The following is a 25,829-nucleotide window of genomic DNA, read 5'->3' on the forward strand; positions in this document are numbered from 1 at the left end:
CCTCCTCATTGTGCTGCTGGATGCCACCAATGTGATGAAAAAAAGATGCTGCAAGTCAATTTAATGAGCGAGTTTTAATTATTTTATGATACTAACTCATTATTTTGAAATAATAACTCATTATATATGTAACAGTATTTAATAGGGCTGCACAATTAATCACAATATTATCGAAATCGCAGTATGGCTGAGGACGATATCCAAATCGCAGAACCATCTAATTTTTTTGATAAAGGAGAAATGAATTACTGTTGTGCTGTATAGATGTCTTGCTCTAAAAACCTCATTCTTTAGATGTAAGAAAGCATGTTTGTTTGGTACACACCCCAGAAAATGTCACATCATCATGATTTAATTTTTGTTTCAGTAAAAAATTGAATTTATAATACAAAAATCACTCTCACTGATCGCATCGAATATTGCAATTTCAGTCAAAAATAATCGCAGTATGACTTCTTTCTTTATCATATTGCGCAGCCCTACTATTCAGTGTGTCATTATGCAGGACTGACCTCTGATTGACTTTAGACTGTCCCTGTTAACAAATTAGGAAATAAACTGAACTAAAATAAAACTGTACTTAACCCTGAATTTAAATTCAATACATTATTTCTGTGGACTGTTTAATTTGACAAGGCTAGGCTGCCCTGGCACTTAGTCTTTGTACCCTCAAAAAATTTACACACCAAAGCCCAAGTGGCCTTGCCTCTAAAATGATTCATTTTTCAGACTTGGAACGCACCCCAACAAATATCTCATCCTCATGGATTTGAAAATGAAGTAAAAATGAAAATTGTGATGCAAACATTATTCTCACGATCATATCACAATTGCAGTATCTTTCAAAATAATGGATTTTTACTGTATCATGCAGCCCTACTATTTTTTGACATTTTACAGACCAATTGATTAATGTATTAATCGAGGAGAATACAGATAACGAATGTGTGTAATGCGTGTATTGTCTGTCAGCGTGATGCTGCAGATACTGCTGACTAAATCAAGACATTTGCAACATTTAAAAAAATATGACATATTCCTTTACCGTCGTGCCAAGCTGGAGCCCAACATTTCAGAATGCCGGAGAAGCTTCCCCCTCAAAATCATCTTAACGCAGCTGTTACATTTGGCTGAATCTTCATCTTTCCTCATGATGCTCAGCCAAACTTTGCACTGCCTGCCGCAGCCATCCATGGTTCAGCATGAAACTGAGCTAGCAACTGATCTCACATGCTAAGTGGAGGCTCGGAGTGACCGGCGTTGTAACAGCGAGCACCTTGCAGCAGATCTCGAGGACTTGATGTAACTCTTAATAATTCAGCAACCGCATTTGACACTGATGATTTGTAGCAGATACTCATTTTGACAGATTGGAACCGCTTCTTAATACCCACCTCAAATTACTGCCGGTCCTTAAAGCTCTTTGTGCAAGTTATGTGACTTGTTTATTAATTTGGGGAAAAGTAACCCAGCAAATAATGAGGCAATAATATTATGTCTCAAATTAAGGTTTCCAATTAGCACAACAATAGGACGATGCATGATTGCGGAGATAACGCTGTGCCTAAGTGATTGCAGCGTATGCCCCCTGTTGTGATTAGCTAAGGCAGTCCTCCTCTTTTTCTTTACTGCCCTCTTTCCTCTCCTCCCATACCCCCTGGTGTTGCAGGGGCTGTGAATAGCTTTGTTAATTTGTTTATCTCCCAACGTACCCCTCCCTCCCACAGTCGTAGCTTGTTATTAAGCACAACACGGCCATCAGATATGAGCAGCAAGGCATTATGATAGCGAACGGGGCATTTAAGGAGAGATAGAGGACAGATTAAGATTGCATCTGTAATCTTGAAGAATATTGCTGCTGACAACACTACCAGTAACTCATTTTCTATTCCAAGCCTCATTTAAGTTCTGCCTCCGTAAAACCTACCTACTATTGCTCCGTCGTGTTGTCAAAAAAAGCTAATTAGAGTATTTTCTGCATTAATGAATGTCTTGCTGTTTTAAACAGTTACAATCCTCAGTTGTTGAATCGAATATGAGGAGAAGGCGTTGTGTGTCAGTTATGAAAGATAATCATATCTATGGCAACAGGGAGAAGCTTCTGACGCAAGTGAAATGAACAAGTCAGCAGCACCCTGCAATCAAATAATCACCTCCAAATCACATTTCCGTCACTTGCACACACACAGTGTACACTTTGAGCTAAGATCTTCTTTATGGTTCTGTTGTGCAATATGTGCTGCTCCAGGGGACCTGGTGGTTCCATAAAGAACCAAATGACTCGTTAGTGGCTTTAAGTTCATTACTTTCACGCTATTTCTTTCAGTAAATCTACTTGCACAGTTTGATAGCAATTCAAAGCATCTGCCTTTAAACTAGGGCATTATTCACCAGGGTCAAACTCAGTACAGTCCCCAGCTGAACTCACAAAAAAAGATTGTGTGTCTGTGATTATTTCCATTATCCAAATCTGCACATTATTTTTTTTTTTTAAATTTGGTTTCCCAGAGCCCTAGGTGATGGCTTCAAATCTTTTGATTTGTTCCAACAAGCAGCAGCCAAAATATATTCAGCAGGACAAAAGACCACATTCATTTGCTGCAAATCTTTGTCATTGTTTGAAAAACTATACAGATTATTCAGTGGTAATCATAAAAGTTGACTCACACATTGATTAACTGACTAATTGTTTCAGTTTTAAAGGGACAGTTTGGATTATTTGAAGTGGATTGTATGAGGTACTTATAGTCAATGTAGTACCTACAGTAGATGTCGGTCGAGACGCCCCCAGTTTGCAGAAACCGCCAAATATCTCTCTTGCCAAACCAACCAAACTCCATAGGTGAAATCATTGATTTTACCTCATAGTACACAGGAGCTGCTGGTCTCCCAGTTCCTGGATGTGTTGAATTGTTTGTGTTATTGTGTGAGTTTGGTGAATCCAAACTAACCTTTTAAAACATTTAACTCACACAACAACACAAATAAACGATCGAGGTAGTGGTAGACGAGCAACTCCTGCGAGGTAAAATTAGTGATTTTGTCAATGATGTTTGGTTACTAATTTTTGTAAGTCTGGTTGAACAATATTTGGCTCATATAACAGTGGTTTCCTGTTGGAAAAGACTGTCTGATGGCTCGGTAAAGCTGTAAAAACATTCTAAGTTTAGTGTGTACTTAAACTAATATTGATCTTTTTTTAGTGGCTAGAATATGACTTCTGAGCCTGTCCACAGCAGTGCATTGTTTAGCTTCAATGCTAATACTCCTCTCTACTTCTCCAAACTGTGACAAACTTCAGTGTTTGTGAGTACATTTATATGTCAAACATTTTCTGTTTTCAGATTCTTAAATTATGGTATTTTTACTCTTTTATATCATTATAAATTGAACACGTTTTAGTTTTGGCCTGTTAAGATGTCACCTTGTATTTTAGACATTGCAGCTCTACTTCCCAAATAACAAACAATGTGCTTGGCGGTTAGAACTGAATAACAGTTCTTAAGTCGCTCCCTCTTGATCTGGATTTCTCCTCCAAACGTCCTAGCAGGCCTCGTCTGTCTCAGCGCCAGACTGATTACAGCTTATCATGAATTAAGCGCTTGCTCTATGCTACGTTGTTGACCACCCTGGCTGACAAGTTAAAAAATTACAACTGGGAGCTGAGGAGCACATTATGCCAACCATACACATCACACCAAGAAGACATTACTCTGACACACACGCTGGAGCATCGGTATTAGATAAGATTCCTTCATTTTCTTTTATTTTAGACATAATTTCCCCATCAGAAACTCAAAAAAACAGGAACACTGGCAGACACTCAAGCACAGAACTACTTTAAGCCTCATCTAATCTATGCCAATAGACATTAAACTGAAATAGACCATTTTCACAGCCATATTGATATGAAATAGAAGGGTGAACACTGATGTTAGCAACGATACTAATAAGATCCTGTCCGTTTTGGGTTGCAGAGCCTTTCAAGTCAGCCAACATGCACATTAGCAGCACACCGACCCTGCTTGACCTGAATGGAGTGGAACCATAATTAGTATAATTAGCAGCATGTGGGTTTACCCTGCTATTTTATGTCAAAAGGGCTGCTGTGGAAAAAAGGTCTATGCAGACAGACAGATAACACCAGAAAAGGTAAAGCTAAAGGTAGTCATGAAGCTAACGTTAGCAAATAACATCAAATTAGCTAGAATTGTTTTTCCAAGAGTCAAAATGTGTGACCACAGACGGCACAAACGTAACAAGATGGGAAACGTAATCATTTTTCAGCTGCTGCATCTGCTGTCACATTCTGACAGTCTCAGAAGAGGTTGTGGTGTAAACACCGGCGCTGCCATGTTTGCTGCAGCCTGTCACTATTGCTGTGCTGGTGTGAGCCAAACAGAGTGCGTGCACTAGCTTTTGACAGTGATGGATTAGAAAGCATCTTGTCCATCATTAGCCACGTCGTGAGGACGACAAAAGATTTATGGTATTATATTTAACAAGAAGTGAGAAAGACTTGAAAAGATTAATAAGGAAGATCTTTATGTTTACTAAGCAAAACTGTGGCTGGAGCAACATAATTTTACTCATTTCAAATTTTGAAAACATCAGTAGACCTTTTTAACAGCAGCCATTTTGACATGAAATAGTGGCGTAAATACAGGTGTTGCTAATGATACTAATTAAGGTTCCGTTCCGTTCAGATCAAACAGAGTCAGGGTGCTGAAAAGGCTCTGCGCCACTAAATTAGTATCATTTGTAACACCTGTATTTACCCGACTGTATAATATCAATAAAGCTCAGCAGTGACCACTCACGTTTTCGAGGGCTCCCGTCCCCGTTCTTTCCTTGATGTTTGAGAAAATCCTCACTTTTAACCCTGTAAACAAGCCTACAACTACAAGGTGAAATGTGACCATAAAACATTTAATTTGGAGCAAAAGGAGATTGGAAAAAAGGGAAAAGGTACAAGATGTGTAAATAATTATTTAGAGACTGAAGGAACTACTCATCCCATAAATCACTGCCAACTTCTTCTTAAATTTAACTACAGTGTTAACTATTGTAGTGTTAAACTGTTGATAATAGTTTTGTAATATGTTGTAGTATGTGCAGCAAGTGTATAAAAATTATTCACATAATTGGGAGGATTCATGTTCGCTAATGTTAGCTACCTAGCTAACCAGCCTGTTAGCAGAACCACCAGTTCAGGGGTGCTGTAAACATTTCCATGGTAACAGCGAGTTCCAACAAATGAGAGTTACGCTTTATGATTGTGGGTGACATTGCGAATACAACGTGTTTTTCTTAAAACCATTGTGGAGTTGAGCACGTACCATTGTTTCACAGTCTCATAGCTCATGGACGGTCTACCTTGGATGGTTAGAACATTATGACAAATAATTTAAATCGAATATACAGAATTTGAATGGGGTTTTCAGTTTTGGAACCCCACTGTTAAGCTTTATGTAGATGCTGTGTAAAAGGTTGCATTGGCAGTAAAAGCCTTTTTCAGGAACAATTTAAGTCAAACTGCCCCAAAGTTGCCTCTGTCCACCTAAAGACATGTGGGAAAGTTTTGTTCCAAATAATGGCTGAAAGTATAAATAGGTGACAGAGTGAATTAGGAGCCAAGGAAAAAAAATGCCCTCTGCCTACTGGTGCCCTCAGATGGTTTAGTCCACACATGCACAGCATCTTAGCATGCATATTTAGCATGCATTAATATACAGCTAATTCTGAACTGCTCTATACAGTTACCTCAAAACTGAAGCCATTTACTGTTGTTAGTAGGCAAACACTGAAGAGCAAAATGCAAGGGACTAAAACCAGGTTTCTGCCAGAGGAAGGGTGAGTTTTGAGTTATATAATATTAGTCTGCTTTAAGCTAACACTGATACTCAGCAGTTCCAGCGTGTGCTTTTTGTTGACTGTGGAAATCTGTTTGCATTAGTTTTAATTATTTGTGTAAATATAGCTGAAAAAGCACTTCAGTTATTATTGTGTGGGTTTGAAAGAGAGAAGCAATTGTGACCAGTGATTGGCACTTCATCAAACCGACTCCCACAAATGCAGATATAATGCAGACATAGTGCCGGTCGGTCGACTGAAGCGGGTTCCCAACTTGCATAACTAGCAGCTGTTACAGTATGTGAGCTGGAGCTGGAGCTGATGATGAAAGTACCTGAAGAAAGTAGCTGATGCCTGCTCAAGAAGTTGCCAGATTTGTTGCTAAGGCCCGTTGAAATTAAAACACTCGAGGGGCTCCAAAAAGTTGCAAAATCTTTTGGCGAAGTTGTTTAGTTGTAAAGTCTAGAGAAAAGCAGAGAAGTATGGAGCTGAGGATGGAAGCAGGCTGAGTTTATTACAGTGTATATGTTAAATACACATACAAAAAGTGATATAGATGGTATAGCAACTTTTACTTTAAAGGGATAGTTCACCCAAAAATGAAAATTCAGTCATTATCTACTCACCCTCATGCCGACTGAAGGTTGGGTTTATTTCTTTAGTCCACAAAACACTGCCGGAGTTTCACAAGAAACTGCTGAAAAATCTATTAAACAGTGGAAATAAATGGTGATCAGTTTTCAAACATAAAAAAAGCAACAGATTAAAACACAAAAAGCCTCCAAACTGCCCATCTGGTGTAATCCAAGTCTTCTAAAGCCCCGACATGCCAAGTTGACTTAAAAAAATGTCATTTAAACCATGTTCTTCACTGTAGATCCTTTGGTTGGAACTACATTCATGTACACATGCACACCGTCTGAACTGGGTGTGTGTGATGTGACGGTGTGCAAACCAGACAAGCAGTATGGGGACAGATTATGTTTTTTTTTCAAATTGTTTTTTTTTTACGTTAGAAAACTGGTCACCGTTCACTTCCACTGTTTGGGAGATTCTGAAACACTGTGTTCCTGTGAAACTCCATCAGTGTTTTGTGGACTAAAGTACTAAACCCGACCTTCAATCGGCATGAGGGTGAGTAGATAACGACTGAAGTTTTTTGGGTGAACTGTCTCTTTAAGCGTAGAATGTGTTACCTCAGAGAGGGCAGCAACAGTCTGGATCTTTCATGGTGAGCTCATGAGAGATGCAGACCACCGGCTCCTAAAGGTTAAATAAAACGCGTGACTGTATAGACAAGGTGGTTGACCTTTTATTAGGTAATACAATGAGCCTACATCCTGTCTCCTGTCATCCTGTCTATAGCTGAGTAATTGTCAAAAGAAGACTTTTACAGCAGACTCGAAATCACTCAGTGGGATCATTCAGCAAGTCCAGCAGTTGAACTGGAATGAGCTTTTTTTTTCTTCAAAGATATTTTGACTTGTCACAGTGAGAAATGCACAGTAATGAATTCAATTTAGCCGCTTCAGTGTCAAGGTCCTGGTATTGTTCATGCTGATTGACTGTCACTCTGTCATGGCTTACTGGGACACTTGGAGAGAACAGAACCATTGTTAATGTTATTAGTAACACCTGTACTTTTCCTGCTATGACTAAGTCAGAATGTCTGCTGTGAAAAATACCTGTTGTCTTTGGTGACAAGCGAACAAAAACTGTGCATCACTGATCGCATTCAAATGTTTTGTCCCGTTGACAAGACTGTAAGAAGTAGACAGAGACTCAGAGTGTTTATCAACCACACCCAGCACAAACAGCATCCTCGCTAATAATATTGGAAATAATATTTCTGGCCATGCCGGGTGCTGAATATTGCTTTTATGCATACAATATCTTTGACTAAGTATCAGAGGGAACAATCTTTTGCAGGTTATGTAATATTTTATTACATTAGATATATTTGTAAATAGTTTGATACTTTTTCTTGGACATGTAGTAAATTAAATACTATACAAATCAAGATGTTTCATCACATGCAGAAAAATCACAATATTGCTGTAAAGCAGTGATGTTCAGTGATTTATAACACTGCCAACATTGCAATATAGCTTTCATTAGGGCTGAACAATGAATCCACATACTATAAAAATAGCAATATTGCCAAGTGCAATATCCAAATCAATGCAATTTTTGGAAAATGTGTCATGACATACCATCATAAATGAAGAATTGTGGTAAGGCAAGACAAGGCAGCTTTATTTATAGAGCTTTATATTCAATTACAGAGAAACCAAGTGCCCTTTACAATTAAAAAAAAACTATAAAACATAAAACACATTTTGATATTTTTTCCACTGAAAATGAAATGCAAATAATTAGTCAAAATATTAGTCAATAATGTGATTATTTTGCATATCATTCAACCCCAGCATCCATTATAGACAAATCCATTTTGTCTCATATTCCTCACCCCTGCTGTCAGGCATAAGAGAAGATGGCCTACTTTGGTCTGATCCAGCGTTTCTTCTCACGCCCCGGCTCTATCCGTCGTCAGTACCAGTGCTCTTGATCGCAGGTGGATTCAGGAGGGGGGCAGAGGGGGCTATTGTGCCCTCTGGTGCCCCCATGTTTGAAAAATCTTGCTCTTAGATGCGCCTGTGGCAGGAAAATGCCCTTCCAGTGGATAAAATGTGACACAGTGCCAAATAGACTACTGTTCATGCTAGAAAATGTGTTGCAGATTGTAATTGGCTTCTACGTGCCTCTATGATTACATAATTATTAGTTCCCTGAGTGTTTTTTTTTATTACAGATGTGCAGTAGTTGTAGTACTTAATGACTTTCGGTGCACTGGTGCCTCACTGCATGCAGCTGTTGCCCTTTTTATTTTTTTGAGTCCACCACTGCTCCTGACTCTCATTATAGTGGTCCAATAAACACACATACTAGTACAATAAAAATTAATTTGGAGCAGAGGTTAAATCAAATTTGGTCCCAGTGACAGAGAGCTTAGTCTTTCATTTTCATCTAAAGGCACCAAAAGCAAATCAGGACTGATGTGCTGTAACTATTATAAACACTGCAACAGCAGAGTGACTTCGTTGAGAAAATAGCAATTATATCAGAAATAGTATGGTATAGTGTTTTGTATTTTATTAAGCTCATTTTTCATTAGGGAGTTTCAGATCCAGTCTTAATGTGCAGAGTAATTAAGGAAATGTGCCAACAGACAGACAGGATGTAAAAACTCCTTGGCCTGATTTTTCAGTGAACTGATGGAAAGGACAAAGAAGCAAAGACATGAACAAAAGGGTAGTCAAAGTCTAAATTGGAAAAAGCTCGAATGTGCTGATTCATTCTGCTGAAGATCTGCTACTTTTATTCACTCTGAACTGTGCCCCATATGCAATCAGACGGCGCAATCAGCAAGCCATCGCACACACATACTGTACCGTACTGTGGGATGATTGACCTGAGGAGGATAGAAATGCTTCACGCGGTTTTAAACATTTAGTAACATTAGTTCCTGAAGCTAAATGTAGGCGGCAGAGAGCGCAAATATGAGGAATGCAAAATTGTGAAATGGCAGCAATGATAAATTTGATGGTCTATAATTGTAACGGAGCATGCATTAGCTTGTATCAACTCTGTAGAGTAATAATAACCCCTGTGGAATGAACAGTCTGTAAAGTGGAGACTGCAGTCTGTTCTGATAGCAGGTGGTGGGCAGGAGGCCAGAGATTGTGTACCGAGGTAAAGTCAGGGGGTCATTTGAGTCCGGTGATGGCTGTCGGGATGAAGCTGTTGAGGTGTTGAGTCGGTCTGGCCCTAATGAAATGTTACCTTCTCCCCAAGGAAAGTTTTTGAACAGGTGGTCGCCTGTTTGTCTGGGATCAGTGGCGATTCTCTTCGTGGTGCAGCTCTGTCAAGGAGGGCAACTGGCAACCAATTATCTACTCAGCATTGCTGAGTGGGTAAGATTGGCTGCTACAGCTTGTTTCCAGTAGGGCCTGGAAACTAGAACCCTTTCTATTAGGAGTGTACTGGCTCAGCACAGTTCAGTTGGACACAAAAAAGCTGTCACACGCAGTGACTCAATCACAGTACAGCAATTCTGCAGTGTTCTGCACCGTGTATTGGCTTCATTCTCTTTGTCTCAACAGATGTTTGTAATCTGGTCCGTAATTATAACTCACACTGACAGGGCTTTCACCTTTGAGTCACTGTGTGTGTCTGCATTCATTCCTATGCTTTTTAGGGTATGTGGTTGTAAAAATGTACCCAGAGCTCATTTTCAGTTTCTAGTCTTCATAAAAAAGACAGAAAATCTGCTAGTTTATCGGTTTATTTTGATTGTTACGCCAGATTTTTAAGTCGAGCCCAATATCACAAATCACAATTTGCCACAGGGGACTTTACTATCTGTACAGTGTGCAACACCCTCTGTCATTTAGACCACTGGTTCCCAAGCTGTGGGTCCTGACCTACACCAGGAGTCGCTAAAGCTTCATAAGATGTCACTAGTCCTTCTTGATACTTTTTTTTTTAGATTTCTGTGAAGATAGATAGATAGATAGATAGATAGATAGATAGATAGATAGATAGATAGATAGATAGATAGATAGATAGACAGAAAATTGGCTTGGACTCTACAAAGCTAGACCCATCAACATGCATGCAGGCACACTCCAGCCAACACAATACACAAAAGACAACAATTAATACAGTAGACATAGATTGTACAAAGTACACAAATTACATAATTAAATAAACAGTGCAAAAGTTCATGTGAGGTGCCTAAAATGCATGAATAAATATAGTCAGAAATACAATACAAAAAAATACATACCCCGAGGATAGAATCAGTCGATGGGTCTGTACCGCAGAACAGTCTATTCACACTGCAAAAAGAAAATTGAAAGAAAGTATTATTTTTAAAGTTTAGATGATTATTTAAAGGATGAGTGTGTAGGATTTAGTAACAGCGGTGAGTCTGCGGATTGAAAACACCTCGTCTCACTATGCAAGTTAGTTGCAGCCCCGTTATGAATGTTATATTCCAATTCTGCCAGGTAAATCTTACTCATTTTAAAATACAAACTAAAATAAAATCTCACAGGATAAGGACAATGTGGAGCTGAACAACAGCTATATTCACAGAGCCTTCACTGTGAACAGTCCCATCCTGTGTTAGAAAAGTAACAACCAAAGAGCTGATAGGACAATGGCCAAGTCTCAGGGAGAAGGAAATACTCAGTTTGTCTAAGAAGAAGTCTATTAAGTAAGCATGATAGTTAATAATAAGAAAAACACATAATACAGAGAGTTGTATAAAAGTTCCTACTAATATCAGCAAAACTCATATCCGATGCAATTCACTAGAAATAATTTCCTCAAAATCAAATTTCTCCTTTTACACAAATCTCCAGTTGTTCTGTACTGTTATTGTTCTGCATGGAATATAATATGAAATAGCCATAAAAAAATATGTCAGCCAGGGGTCATCAGTTTATTCAATGATAGAAAATGGGTCCCTTAAGGAAAAAGGTTGGGAATCACTACTTTAGACCAACAGCCAGGTAAGGAAAATCTCTGCAAAAAACCCTTTTAACGGGAAAAATAATGAAAAGAAAAATCGGCAACACAAATATGTTACATTTCCTCTACATTTTTCTCTTCACTTTTTTAGTATAGAATTATTATATTGTTATATTATTATACCTATTTTCTGAGATTGTGGAGTTCTTGCAGCAGGGGTGCATGGGAACAGGCATGCAAGGTGAAAAATGGTTTAAACAGCTCTGCCTCTTTACAAAATGTTGATATTTTAATCTGGAAAATCTGCGCAAAACAAAAAGCCTTACATACCTGTGAGTCGAAATGTGTGCGTAAGCAGGTGCATGTGTGTGTAGGTACGTGTGCGTGTTTGTGATTAGGATTGTGTGTGTGTGTGCTTGTGTGTGTGTCCTCCTCACCCCCAGCTTCTTTCAGCCAGCTGCTTCATGCCTCATTGGGGTCTGTATTGATTGGTCCAGTTTCTCTTTGTTTTCAGTCCTCTATTTTGGTCGTCTGATGCAGCGCTAAGAAACCCGCTGGCCTTTGCTAAAACTGCCCTAACAACTCCAGAAGCCTTTGGTAAAATTGCTTTAAATGGCTAGACACACTGGTCAGAAAGCTCTGAATGGCGAGAGAGCCCTTTGGTAAAATGTCTCCAGAAGGTCAGAGAGGCAGCAATGAAACAGCCTCAATAGCTCCAATAGTTCACCAGGCAAGTACATACTCGCACACGGACACGCACGGCAACTCACACTGACACACTCTTGTTTTTTTTTTTTGTTTTTTTTTTATGTTCCTCATCCTCTCTGTGACACTCACACACACACACATGCAGTTACACACCCACGCAGAAACACACAGGGATTGAGCTGTGTGCGACTGCGAGCGGCAGTTGTGAGTCGCCGTTCGTCTGCGGTGTTTTAGCTCTCAGTGGTGGTTGATGGTGGCTGCCGGAGGGGGAATCTAACATGGCGCCGATCCCCCTGCTCATTTAACACTATTCTGTCTGTTGTAACATGACTCAGCTTTCAGAAAAAGGGACCAGATCAGTAAGACAGCGAGTGGGAGACAGACAGGGAGAGTGGGGGACTCTGACAGAAAGGGAGAGGGGGCGTGATTAGAAATGAAAGAACAACAGAGAGATGCGTGAAGCAGAAAGCTGTGATCTGTTGGACTTGGTGTACTGTCGCTACCGTGACTAACTAGATGACAGTGACAGCGAGTTTTACTGGTAAATAAACACCAGGATATACGGCAAATCTCATCGTTCAAGACGTGAGGAGCGTGTCACCACCTCCGCTCTTCCTTTATCCCTCTTTCCGTCATTTTATCCCTGTTATCCAGACAGGACTTCCCATTCCAGATTAGCAAGGTCACACCAATGATGAGTCCCAAGGTTTATACCAGACAAGACATTCAGAGAGAGGCTCTGCTGCTGCTCACGCACGCTCTTAGAAAAGACGGTTCCAGAAGGGTTCTTCCTGAAATGCTCAGGTTCTACACACTTACGAAGAACACTTTTTGAATAAATAGTTTATCAATGGTTGTTTGTGAGGCTAAGAGTTCCATTAAGAGCCATTTTTGGAAGAAAGAGTTCTTCAAGGATTGTTGAAATTCTTTAGGGTTCTTTGTACCATAATTTGAAAGAGTTCTCAGTTGAACCCCCTGAGTGGGTTCTAGATAAAGCTCTTGGAATACAAAAGGGTTCTCCATCAAATCCCCTGAGTGGGGTTCAAGATGAAACTCCTGGAATAAAAAAAGGGTTCTCAGTGAAACCCTCTAAGCAGATTTTAGAGAAAACCCTTAGAATATAAAAAGGTTCCCAGTCGAACCTCCAAATCAGTTCTAGATTAAAGTCTCAGAATATAAAAGGGTTCTCGGTAGAACCCTCTTGGAGGGATCTAGATAAAACTCCTGAAATAAAAAAAGGGTTCTCAGTCAATCCCTCCTAAGCAGGTTCTAAATAAAACTCTTGGAATATAAAAAGGCTCTCAGTCGAACCCCCCAAATGAGTTCTAGATAAAACTCTTGGAATATAAAAGGGTTCTTGGTAGAACCCCTTGGGTTGGTTCTTGTTAGCACCCTTGGAGGATGGAAATGTTCTGCATTAAATCCCCAGCAGGTTTCTGGGTGGAACCATTACACTATAAATGGTTCTCTATAGAACCTCTCATAGGGGTTTCTGGGTGAAACCTTTCACAGAAGGTTCTCAGTATAACCCTTTATGTTTGAGTCTTGGTAGAACTCACCGAGAGGGTTCCAAGTGGAGCTTTTAGAAAACGTTCTACCAGCAACGAAAAACAGGTTACAAGCCGAAGAACCCTACATGGTTCTAATTAGCACCTTTATTTTTGAGAGTGCACACGCAAATGTCAGCAGACAAACACAGGCAAACACACACACTTAAACAGTCATGATGGTGGTATTAGTAGCTTTCAAGCGGTTGGTGGAGGGGAGTAAGAAAAACACTTTAGCACCTCTTGTCTGTCAGAGTGGAGCGAGGACCGACAGGCGAAGAAGGCGGGAGGGCAGGCGGACCCCCAGGCTCTCAGTCTCTACTCTAACGTTGACTTAGACGCAGATGGCTCTGAAGTCCCTCTCCTTCACTCTCCTTCACACTTGTTTTCCCCATTTGTCTCTCTCCTTCATTCAGACCCCCCCCCTCTCCTCTCCTCCTCTCCCTGTCTTTTATCTCCCTCAGCCTTCCTTTCTCTCCCTGCCTTTCTTTCTCCCATCCCTCAGAAGTTGTGGCTTAGCTAGAGGCTGACACAGCCATGCAGAACTTGGATGAGAAATTGCTTTTACTGTACATGCTAAACTACACACTAAATCGAATGACTGATGCTCTTGAAAGTGTTTGCTGCAGGGCAAAGCCAGCTGTAGTCTTTGGTTGTCAGACGGAATATAGTTGGCGGTTAGCTGTGTGTATGAGCGAAAAGAACTTGGCAATCAGGTCTGGGTGTGTTTCCGCTTGTGTGAAAGTATTGATAAATCATTTTTAACTGACTGCAGTGCTACCTTGGCTGTAATGGCTATCGATAAGACAGTATATTCACAGTCAATCTCACCCATTGTGTCCCGCAGCCCAGCCTGGCGCTGTTACAAACACCAGATAGCTACATGTAGTGTAACACAGGCATTAAACAGGAATGCACACACAATTTTCTTTCTCTATCTTCCACTCTTTCTCCCACCACCAGTGTGAAATCTAATCATCGCTGGAGTCCACAATCATTTCTATCTAATCTGGAGACGCACACACATGCCTGACAACAACAATAGCAACAACTGCAGCAGCTACCGCAAGCTAGCAGTATCGCTACCTGCTCAAATTGTCTGCTTTTAAAACCCGCCTATATCTGGAGAAAATGCTTTGCAGAATTTAGTGGTTCAGGTTTGCCATTTAGTACAACCACAATAAAGATATGCCATCCATACATCTTTACTTTCCAGCTGTTAATGTACAGCAGCTGTACACTCTTAGAAATAAAGATGCTAACTAGAACCATAAAGGGTTCTTCAGCTTGTCCCCATGAGAGAACTCTTTGATTTTTTATTCCTGGTAGGTCTTTTCCACCAAGAAAGAACCAGCCCCACGCTGGTTCAAGCACCCAATTTTGAACTGTTGTGAGCATTTCCACAAAAATAAATTTATACAGAACCTGGAAAGTTGGTTCCCAGCAGGAACCAAAAATTAGGGAACCATAGTGGGTGTGTCACAGGCTGCTGTTCATTGTACAACGGTCTCTGTTGATGACATCCTTGATTAGAATGGTTCTGCTCAAAACTGGTGGAAACATTGACCGGTTTATTAAATAGGACCAAGGTTCCAAGAATCTTGAACAGAAGCACTTCAAGAACCAGAGCTACTTTGGTGGAAAAGCGTCCGGTGGAACCTTTTTTTAGAGTTTCTACTAAGAACTCTTTCAGAGAGTTCTACCTAGAACCCAACATAAAGAGTTATATCTAGAACCATCTGTGAAAGGTTTCACCCAGAATCCGCTCTTAGAGGTTCTACAAAGAACCCTTCATTGGTTCAACCCAGAATTCTTGGGCATTATCCAGAAACCTTTCCACCCTCTAGGGGTGCCAACAAAAATCCACTCGGGGGTTCTGCTTTTTATATTTCAAGTGTTTAATCTAGAACCCACTCAGGGGGCTCAACTGCGAACCTTTTTCCAAGTATTTTATCTAGAAAAACTCTACAGAGAACCTTTTTATATTCTTAGGGTTTCATCTCAAACACACTCAGTGGGTTCTTTTGAGAGCCTTTTTATATTCCAATTGCTTTATCCAGAGCACACTCTGAGGTTCTGCTAAGAACCTTGTTATATTCCAAGTGTTTGATTTAGAACACTCCCAATTGGTTCGACAGTGTACCTTTTCATTTTCCAAGGGTTTTATCTAGAACACACACAGGGGGTTCTAACAAGAACCCTTTTATATTGTGTCACAAACAACCCTGAGATGAGATCTTCAAGGATTTCAACATTTCTTGGAGAACTCTTTCTCCCTAAAAGGGTTCTTTAGATGAACAGTGTTCTTAATGGAACCTCTAGTCTTACTAAGAATCTTTCGTAACCCTTTCTTCAAAAAAAACGGGTCTTCAGGAGCAGATAGTTCTGAATAGAACCTCAGCCCTTCATGAAGAATCACTTTGGAACCGTTATTTCTAAGAGTGTAATGGGGCTGTCGTTATCTCAGCAGCCTCGCTAACTTCATCCACAAATTTCCACCAGCTTGGGTTCTTCTGTTCTCTTATTTCTCTCTGTGGTAGTTTAAGTACACCTGAAAAGGCCACATCAAGCGCCTCTTTCTCTTACTACTGAACTGTCTCAGTCTCTCCCCGCGCTGTTCTCTTCAGCCTGCCACATCGTCTCCGCATATCTCGACGGGGTAGCCGACAGCCAGGCTACAGTACAGAACCCCCTCACAGCGGTGCCGTCCTATTACCTCTGGCAGTCATCTCACTGTCACACTGATCAATGATTCATGTGTGCGAGGGCCTCGGCCTGTTAGCTCGCTGCACTGCTGCTCGCTGTCGCCACTGTGCTGCTGCCGCCGCCGCCGCTGCTGCTGCTTCTCCCGCTTATAATGACTGGACCCGCTCGGAGTGTCTCTCTCTAACGTGTGACGGTTATGAACGTTTTTTTTTTTTTTTGTTTTTTTTTTGCAAGAGCGTGAGAGAGAAAGATGGACAGTGAGAGAGAGATGGATAGACAGATAGGGGGAAAAAGAGAGTCAGAGTGGAGGTTCATGCTGAGCACATGCTGCTCGCATAACTGACTGCATGCTGTGTCTAAGTGTGTGTCTGTGTGAGTGTGTATGTATTTTTTGGTCCACACAAAGGATCAGAAATGTGTCAAATCCTATAAGCGATAGAAAGTAAAAAGTGAGGGGAACTGCTGAAACTGGAGGTACTTTTTACTGCTGGACATTCCTGTTTTAAAATGTTCTTTTAAAGACGTTCCTTAACATTGAAAGACAGGGCGTACTAGTGGCTACGTTTTTAAGACAAATAGCATATCCATACTGTCAGCTGACTAATAAATATTTTAATTGTAATAAGAAAACATATTTCCAAACAGAAATTTCACAATACTCAACTGTGTGTTTATGCTATCACCATCAGTTTTAATTATTTTAACTTCAAATCAAGTCAGTTTTTTTTCCGTCGTTTTGGTTTAGCAGATGGCTCTAAATGCTACAGTACCCTCAGCCGCCATTACTATGGGGAAAAGAAGTGGCAAGAATCAGAGAATCATCAAATTCAGAACACTTTGTTGTTGCTATGGGGAACAAGAATGTAATAGTAAATCCACTTTAAAAAGAAATATGATGTTTAGGGATTTGGGTTTTAGGGTTTCTTGCCAAGAGTAAGATGTGAAGATTGATGCTACTCTTATTTGACTTTGGAGACGCTGGTATGTTTGTTAACTTTAAACATAGCCAGGCTAGCTGTTTTCCCCTCTCTCCAGGCATTTTGCTAAGTTAAAGGAGCAACATGTAACACTTTAGCATACAAAAGTGAACACTGCAGTCCAAATAGTGAGTTGGGGCCAAAGACAATAGATTCAATAGGTCAAAGCCCTATTTAATGTACAGTCTATGGTTGTTTCCCCCCAACCCCTCAACCCAGGGCTCAAGGCTCACACAGTTTACCTAAAGGCTGCAGGGCCACAGACGAGTGCAACATTGTTCTTGGACCATATTCTTAACCATCATTTCTCTATTAAGCTAAGCCCATCATGCTAAAAACAAAAGCCCACTGCTCAGAAAATACACACTCTTGAGTTGAAGTTCAGTGACTACCTGCCTAACTTCTTACCAGACTCCAAAAATATGTCGCTCCATTTAACCTTTATGAACATCTACGCCTCCTAAAATATTATTAATGATTTCTTACAACTCGTAAAAAGGCATCAGCTCATTTGACATCAGTTTTAACTCTAATACACATGAAACGTAAAAGAAAACTAGACGTTCCAGGCCGAAATGGAAAAAAAAGCTGTCTGTCGTAATGTTGTCGGAAAAGCCAGTATTTCATTGTAGTGTGTTTCCTCAATCTCTGATGACATATTATAGTCATTTTATGATTTGGTACAGTAAATGTATTACATAGTTCTGTCTTAATGTTAAGCTAAGTTAAATGGCCGCAGCACCAGTGAAGTAAAATTAAATACAGAAACGGTAAAGGCCTTAATGTGTTTAATGCATTTTCTCTAATCTTGGTGCCTTGTTTCTTTTACAGCTGATGCTGGAGATTGTTTGTATTGAATTCCTTTATATCTCACCTCAGCATCAGACACAATTGATCATTGTTTGCTATTGGATAGCTTTGAAACATGGGTTGGCATCAGGGACACGGTGTCCCCCAAGGCTACATCCTCAGCCCCTTGTTGTTCTGTGAATACACGCTGCCACTAGGACATCATACAAAATTCAGTATTATTGTTAAAAACCGATGAAGGAGGCAATTTTCGGCAGTGCTTATGTTGTCTGTCAGAAACAAAGTGCTTGATGTCCCCAAGCTTTCTCCAGCAAAATGAAAACAAAACTGAAATCACTCTTTCTGGTCCTCCAAAGTCTATCCCAATTTTACAGAAACATCTTGGCTCCCTGTCTACAAATGTCAAACTTACAGCCAGAAACCTGGGTGTAATATTCGACAGTGACCTTTCATTTGAGAATCAAGTTACAAAAGTCATTCAATCATGTTTTTTATCAGCTGAGAAGTATCTCAGAATTCAGGTATTTTCTCTCACAGCCTGATCTTTGAAGGGCATTCATTCGTTTATATAATCTCGGTTATATTGTACAGTATATTGTCTTTAGTTAGTACAAAACATAGCTACTTGGCTTTTAACAAATACTAAAAGACAAATTCATATCACTCATTTTTTAAGCCTTTTTTTCACTGGTTACCAGTAAGTTTTAGAATAGATTTTAAGATTTGACTGACTTGAAGCACTTCATGGTTTCCCAGCTGTATGGCTGAATTTCTGCTTCTCTACGAGCCAGAGCGCAGCCTTAGAACCTCAGGCTCTGCTGGCTGTTCCTAAGCCGTGCTTGGGAGTTGTAATTGATTTGTCTCCTTACATTTTCACACAGGCTTGTATTTTGGACTTTTTTCTTTTTTTTATCAAACCAGGTAATACTAACACGGCCTTTTGATAAAATAATCCAAACTCAAGGTCCACCGACCTGCTTTTTTTTCCTGAAGCATGTTTGACCAATAAGTCTGAACTTGTAAGTGGACCTTGGGTCAAAATGATTTTGTCAAACAATGTCTCTAAGGTGAAGAATGAACCTTCATGGTCAGCAGTTGATCATCTTTTGTACTGATTCGACCAGGAGGAATATCACGCCCATGCAAGCCTTGGAAGAGTTGGAACAGTAGCAGCTGTTACCTCGGACTCTTGGTTGCAGAACAGACAGACAAAACCACTCCTACTTTGACTGTACACCCAAATTTAAAGGCACAGTTTACACCAAAATCTATCTAGATCTTTTTGGGTGTGGGTTGCAGAGTTTGGGCGATATCGGGCATAGAGATTTCTGCCTTCTCTCACATATAATGGGACTAATTGGCACTTGGCTTGTGGTGCCTAAACCACCAAGAATTACATTTGGAAAATTCGACACCAGTCTCTCTGTCCAAAAATTATGACCTTCTTACTCAAGATAGTCCACAGATCCTGTTGTGAGCAGTTTCATGTAGGAACTACTTTCTTTGTAGTTGAAAGAAAGTAGTTCCAGTGCATCCTAAATTAGTTCCAGTATAAACTACTGCAGAGAGAAAGTACTTTCGACATGAAACTGCTCACAACAAGGTCTGTGGATTATCTCGAGTAACTCGGTCGTAACTTCTGGAAAGACGCACTGAATTTTTTAAGTGTATTTTTTTAAGTCAAGTGCCATTTAGTCCCATTATAATGGAGGGAAGGCGGTCATCTTTAGTGCGACTATCTCCAAAACTCCTAAAGAATCTAGATGGACATAGATAACACTGCAGGCCGGGGGGGAAATATGTATTTTTGATTTGGGGGCGAACTGTCTCTCTTTAAACCTTAATTTTAGCCCTAGTCTTGTCCTTGCCTGTGGCTCTAAGCACTCAGTTTTGAAATACCCAGAATTAACTTGGTCAAGTGAAGAGCGAGTCTTAATACTGTCATCACTAGTCTTAATATGGCTGTGAGGACACCAGGTCCTCAAAAGTACAAGAGCGTACACACAAACTTACCATCCTCTCCTCATCACGTTCCCAGGTCCTTATCTGTCCTCGCTTCAGCCTGGTGTATGTGTGTGTGTATGTGTGTGTATGTGTGTGTATGTGTGTGTATGTGTGCTCTCTGACTCTAGATGCTAAGTGTTCTAGCAAAAGGTCAACAGCCATAAAACAAGAGGGTGAGACAGAACGACGGAGAGAGAGGGAGGCTGATGAGCGGGAGCAGGAGAAGTAGGGTCTGAGGGGCTTTTGAGGAGGGATGGAGTGGTGGAGAGGAGAAGATAGGAGAGCCAGTGAGGACTGTCGCTGCAGAGTCATTACTGGAGTGGGTAACACTTGGCTATAACGGAGGTGTGGGGGGTGTAGGGGGTGTGGTGGTGCTGGTGGTGGTGGTGGTGGTGGGGTGCACCGGAGAACAAGGAGAGAAAAGAAAAGCAATTCAGATGAGAGGAAGTGAGGAGAGAATGAAGCATGAGAGATTGAATGGTGGAAATGCTAAATGTATCAGTTTGGGAATAACTTGTCATCCCTCACTGAGCACTCTTACAGACTAATTTATGAAACTATGATAGGTTGTTCCACTCCACTGCATAATATAATGCAGTACAAACAGTGATGATGCATACAAACTTACATTTGTAGGCGCAACACTATATTTCATGTTTAATTCTAATGTAAGAGAGTTGATAATAGGCAGCAGTTTAAAGCAAATCTCTGCAGGATTGTCACTAAATGTTGCACTGTTAAATAAAATGTGATTCTGACTATCATCAGTTTGTTTTTCTCTGCATAGCTGCCTCTTTTGTTCTTCCACCTGTCTGCCTGGACATGTTAAAGGAGAACATACTGGCATTTTTGTCAAGGAAGTGAGTATTGAGTATAAACTTAAAATGTTTCCTTAATCTCTGATGACATATTAAAGTCATTCCTAATGTGGCAGATTAATCCCAAAATATCGATACTTCTTATGCTACCTTTTGCTCGATTCTGGCATCAATAGGATCGATAACAAAAAGAGATCAGTTTCCGTTTGTGTCTTCTGCATTGTCCCGTTTGTATTTTGCTCTTTGCTTGTCTGCCGCTGTACGTGGCTGTGTGCACTCAAAGAGCACACGTGTAATGCTGGCGTAGCGCGCTGCGGTGCGCACGCCGACCAGTTCAGTCCGACACGTGGTGCTTGCTGAAAGAAAGCTTTGTTTGGCGATATTTCACAACTGTGAATGAAAGCATGCATAGTAAGAAGGCTGTTGACTACAAAAAAACTCTGCAATATAGAAAACTTGAACTTGAACTGAACAGAAAAGAAGGGAAGAGGAGGGAAATGTCACAGCGTCCAGCCCCCCGACACAGAGACAGAGTTGACTGGCAGAGACCTTTCAGTGAGGTTATATTTTCAAACTGTAATTGCTCATCAGTTGCTGCTACTTCAGCAGACCAATTATCCTAAATATATATTCGGACATTCAAATAATATATTCAGCTCGTTGAAACATATTATCTAAATTAGCGTAATTATTTTAATGGAACTGAAAAAAATAATATACCTCAACTCTGAAATATTAAATGGTTAAAGATAAAAACTTTTCGTGTAAGGATTCCTATATATAGGCAGATTTAGCGTTTTGATGATCTATTCACCTCATAAATAATGACACACTGATCATCCTCGATAAAAATACTTAAGCCAGTTTTAGCCAGGTATCAGTATCAATGTCAGATTCTCTCCCTGAATTAGTCTGTATCTGATCAAAACCAAATTTTCTTGGTATTGTTCACCCCCAGGCAATCTTCTTGATCTCAGTTCAGCACTTGACATAGTTGATCATACCATTGCATCACCTTGAAACATGGGCTTGCAGCAGTGATACACCTCCTAACAGTTTTAAATCTTTTTTTTTTTATGAAGCAGAGCTTTTTCTGGCTGGTGAGGCCTCCTCTTCTGTGGCCCATCTGACCCATGGCGTTCCCCAAGGCTCCATCCTCGGACCCCTGCTGTTCTGCGTCAACATGCCATCATACAAAATTCAGTACCATTTTTATGAGGATGACACACAAATTTATGTCCCATTAAAAAAACTAGTGAAGAAAACAATCTTAGCAGCTATTATCTGTCTGTCAGAAATAAAGTGCTGGACGCAGGGCTGGGGCGACACGATATGCATGGATTCACCCGGAGAACAAGCTGCAGAGAGCCGCCTCACCACCATCATCTAAAGTGTGGGAGTATTTTAGACAGAAATACAGCAGTTTGGGTCTCTTTAGCTCCACAAACTGGACATGACTTATCACAGCAGCACCACACGAGTGCTGGAAGTGAAGCATGACCTGTGCTCCTGCTGCTGCTGCTGCTGCAGCTTCAGCCCTGTTTACTCTCCATCAGCACCCAAGCACAATATATCAGGATTATCATCACGTGTAAAGTGTTTCTGTTAGTAGAAGTCATTTAAGATAGATTTTCCAGACGTTTCTTCATCACCCCGTGATGTCACGCTGAAAATGATGTCTGCACTGCTGCTGCTAAGTTTACATCATGCGTCATCTAACGGTGTTATTCAGTCGTTTTTGTATTTCCTGTTCACTTTATCAGCCATGTATGAGTCAGAAATAGTTACTAAAATTACAGACTGTCTGCAGTTAATTTCAGTTGGTAGAAAAATGACAAAAAGTATTTTCATTGGCTCACGCTGATGCAAAAATACACTGCCAGTGATTATCTTACCTGCATTTGACTCCACTGATGAAATTAATTTCATGTTATGACCAGCCCAAGTTTTAACTCAAAACACTGATTTTTCAGTTCTATTAAGGGTTGACAGTGATTAGTTATTAAATTAATATGCATCATAGCTCCTTTTGAATTTAAGGTCCAGTATATTTCTGATCAGGCATCTGTAATGGAGTCTATTAAATAAGGTGGAAATTAGACTTTTTGTGTCTATTTTTCAGGATTAAGGAGAAACGTTTTTGAGATGTAATCGTCAGATTAATCGAGAGAACAAATTGTTTAAAAAATAATCGTGCAGCCCTAGCTGGGGCAAAGTCTATCCCATTTTTATAAAAACATATCAGCTTCTAGTCTACAATAACTGTACCTACAGTCACTGGGTGAGACATTTGACAGTGACCTTTCATTTGAGAATCAAGTTACAAAAGTCATTCAATCATGTTTTTAATCAGCTGTGTCATTGTCGGTTAAATAGTGATTCTGAGTATTATCGGTTTGTTTTTCTCTTTACCTGCCCATTTTTTCTCTCCCACCTGTCTGTTTAAAACGGAGTACTTACAGCACCAGACAACCAGAAGGGATTTCGCCAGAAACTAAACCCATGAAATTGAATGTACAAGGCAGATCATTTGGGTTACTGTTTATCATACTTTTCTTTTTTTCCCTGCATCAGAATGAGCCATCACAACTAATTTCACAGTGATGTGTTAATGAGAAAATCCCCCACACTGCATCTTTTAAAACGAAAATAAGAAAACTACAGTGAAGAGGGGAGGAGAAGAAAAAAAAAAATAAAATGAGTGACTCGTACCCACACTGATGTGAAGAATCTGCGCGTGTCCATGTCTGGTCTCGTCACAGGCTGACAGTTCAATTAGTCTGAACTAAATGATGCATGACGTCTCCCTCATGGCCCTAGTAATCGTCAGTGTTCTGCTTTGAAGAGCTCATATTGTGCATGAGTAGATAGCTAAACCAACAGTGGCTAGAGCTACTCACAAGTTGAAATGTTGGAATGTGTGATTTGCTGATCCCCATAGATGCCAAAGTGGAGCATGGGACCAAATTGGCTTCAACTCTCAGAGCTCATCACAGAGTTGCTGTATTTTTTCAGAGAAAATAGTCCCTTTTTTTTCTTCTGCAACAGAAAGTGGCTGCAAATGGCTTTGAACTATCTGGAGTTTTAATTAGGTATTCCTCATCACCTGGGGATCAAGTGTGGGTGAGCGCGTAGGTGTGTGCGTGTGCATGTGCGGGCCAGTATGTGCATTCATGCATACATGAAAATAGTTGGTATATTTCATACACTCATGCGACTGCTCTCCGTACCTGAGCGCATGTGCTGGTCACGCTGTATAATTGTGGATTTGTTTTTTCCTAAGCAGCCATTTTGTGCGAGCGTTAGCAGGCGCGTGTCAAGTGCTTTTTCTGGGGTGTCGGCAATCAGCAGACAGAAGACAGACAGCGAAGACGTTTGAAGTCGTTAGAAGTTCCTTACCTTGATCTGCATGCAGCAGCCGTCCTCTGACTGCCACCAGCAGCATAGTAACTTTGTGATTTGAGTCTTTGCTTTTGTTTGATGTTCCGAATGTGTCAGAGGAGAAAAAACCTGCAATGATTTATTTCATTTGCTTTGTTCTCCGTATCAGCAAAGGGACATTACCTTTTTAGATTCTTTTAAAGTCACAAACTAAAGCGGTGTTGGAGTACAAACCTCACATGAATGGAACCTGATGATTGGTCAGAGCAAGGTGAATGTTTTTACTGAAGACTTTATTGACAGCCTTGCAAGACGCTAATTAATTTCCTTAATGGGCAGGTGTTAGTTGTTTTTATTTAAAAGCACGCCGGATTGTTGTCCTAGTAAACAGTTTTATGAGTGGGAGGGGGAATCCAGTATCCTCCCATACCCTTTGTTGTTTAAAAGGCCCATATGGATTGTGAATCGGCAGCAGCTTTCAAAGCGTCATTAGTCATGCATAAAAGACTGTGTTAGCGCTTTAATACCAGCCCTGGGCTCAGGCTCTGAAGATCTGCCTTAATTGCCCACCTCTGCCATGCTCTTGGTTCATGTGTACGTGCATACAGTGGGCATGTGTGTGTGTGTGTGTGTGTGTGTGTGTGTGTGAGGATATGCATGTTCTTTGTGTGTTTGCTAATTGTCCACTGCTTTGCCGGGCACTAATAAGCACATAAACTGAGTGAGAGCTCTGAGATGGGCATTAAAGAAGACTCAGACACACCTCTCTGCATGACTTGAATAATGATCTTTTCTATCTGCCTTTCCTCTCCCTTTGGCTGTGTGTGTGTGTGTGTGTGTGTGTGTGTGTGTGTGTGTGTGTGTGTGTGTGTGTGTGTGTGTGTGTGTGTGTGTGTGTGTGTGTGTGTGTAGCGGTCCACCTGTTAGGTCTGACCTGGCATCTGCGGCACGGCGAGAGCCAGCTGTATGAGAATGGCCTGAGCTCGGCGGACCATCAACAGGACGACCGCAGCAAAACCAGACCGACCAGCTCCATCCACCTGCTGGACACACTCAACCCTGAAAACACACACGCCGGTGACAGAGGTGAACTGACATGCACCCAGTACAAACCACAATAACAGATGTTCTGCACTCAGCTATTGACAGGATTTGCCTGTCAGTGACAACAAAGCAAATGTAATACAGTAATTTGTTATTTATTAAATATTAAATGTATTGAATGAACACTGGCTTAGAGCAGTTCACTCCATTTTACTTTAACAATGCTTGGCTGCTTTTATTTCTTTTGATTCTTTGACATTTAAAAAGCAAAAAGGCAAGTCTGCAGATGTTTCATGAAGCAAAATTAGAATTGAAACCAGGCTAATTTCACTAAGTTAGGTTTATTTTTGGGTAATTCTGTTTCAGAAGTTCAGAAGTTTTTAGGTTTAACCTCCCATTAGGTTTTTTACCAGGGGTAGCGCTGGACAAGCATGTTGTTTCTT

General features: G+C 40.5%; 1 protein-coding gene across 1 annotated transcript in view; it reads left to right on the forward strand.

Moving 5' to 3' along the window:
- Positions 1-25,829, forward strand: part of tenm1 (teneurin transmembrane protein 1) — a 259,840-nt gene that overhangs the window by 95,936 nt on the left and 138,075 nt on the right. Inside the window, exon 6 of the mRNA XM_084718704.1 lies at positions 25,255-25,428. Within this exon, the coding sequence (XP_084574830.1) occupies positions 25,255-25,428 (174 nt within the window). The remainder of the gene's footprint in view (positions 1-25,254; positions 25,429-25,829) is intronic.

This window comes from Lutjanus erythropterus, chromosome 5 (genome assembly GCF_056507025.1).
Source record: "Lutjanus erythropterus isolate fLutEry1 chromosome 5, fLutEry1.hap2, whole genome shotgun sequence".
Lineage (NCBI taxonomy): Eukaryota > Metazoa > Chordata > Actinopteri > Lutjaniformes > Lutjanidae > Lutjanus > Lutjanus erythropterus.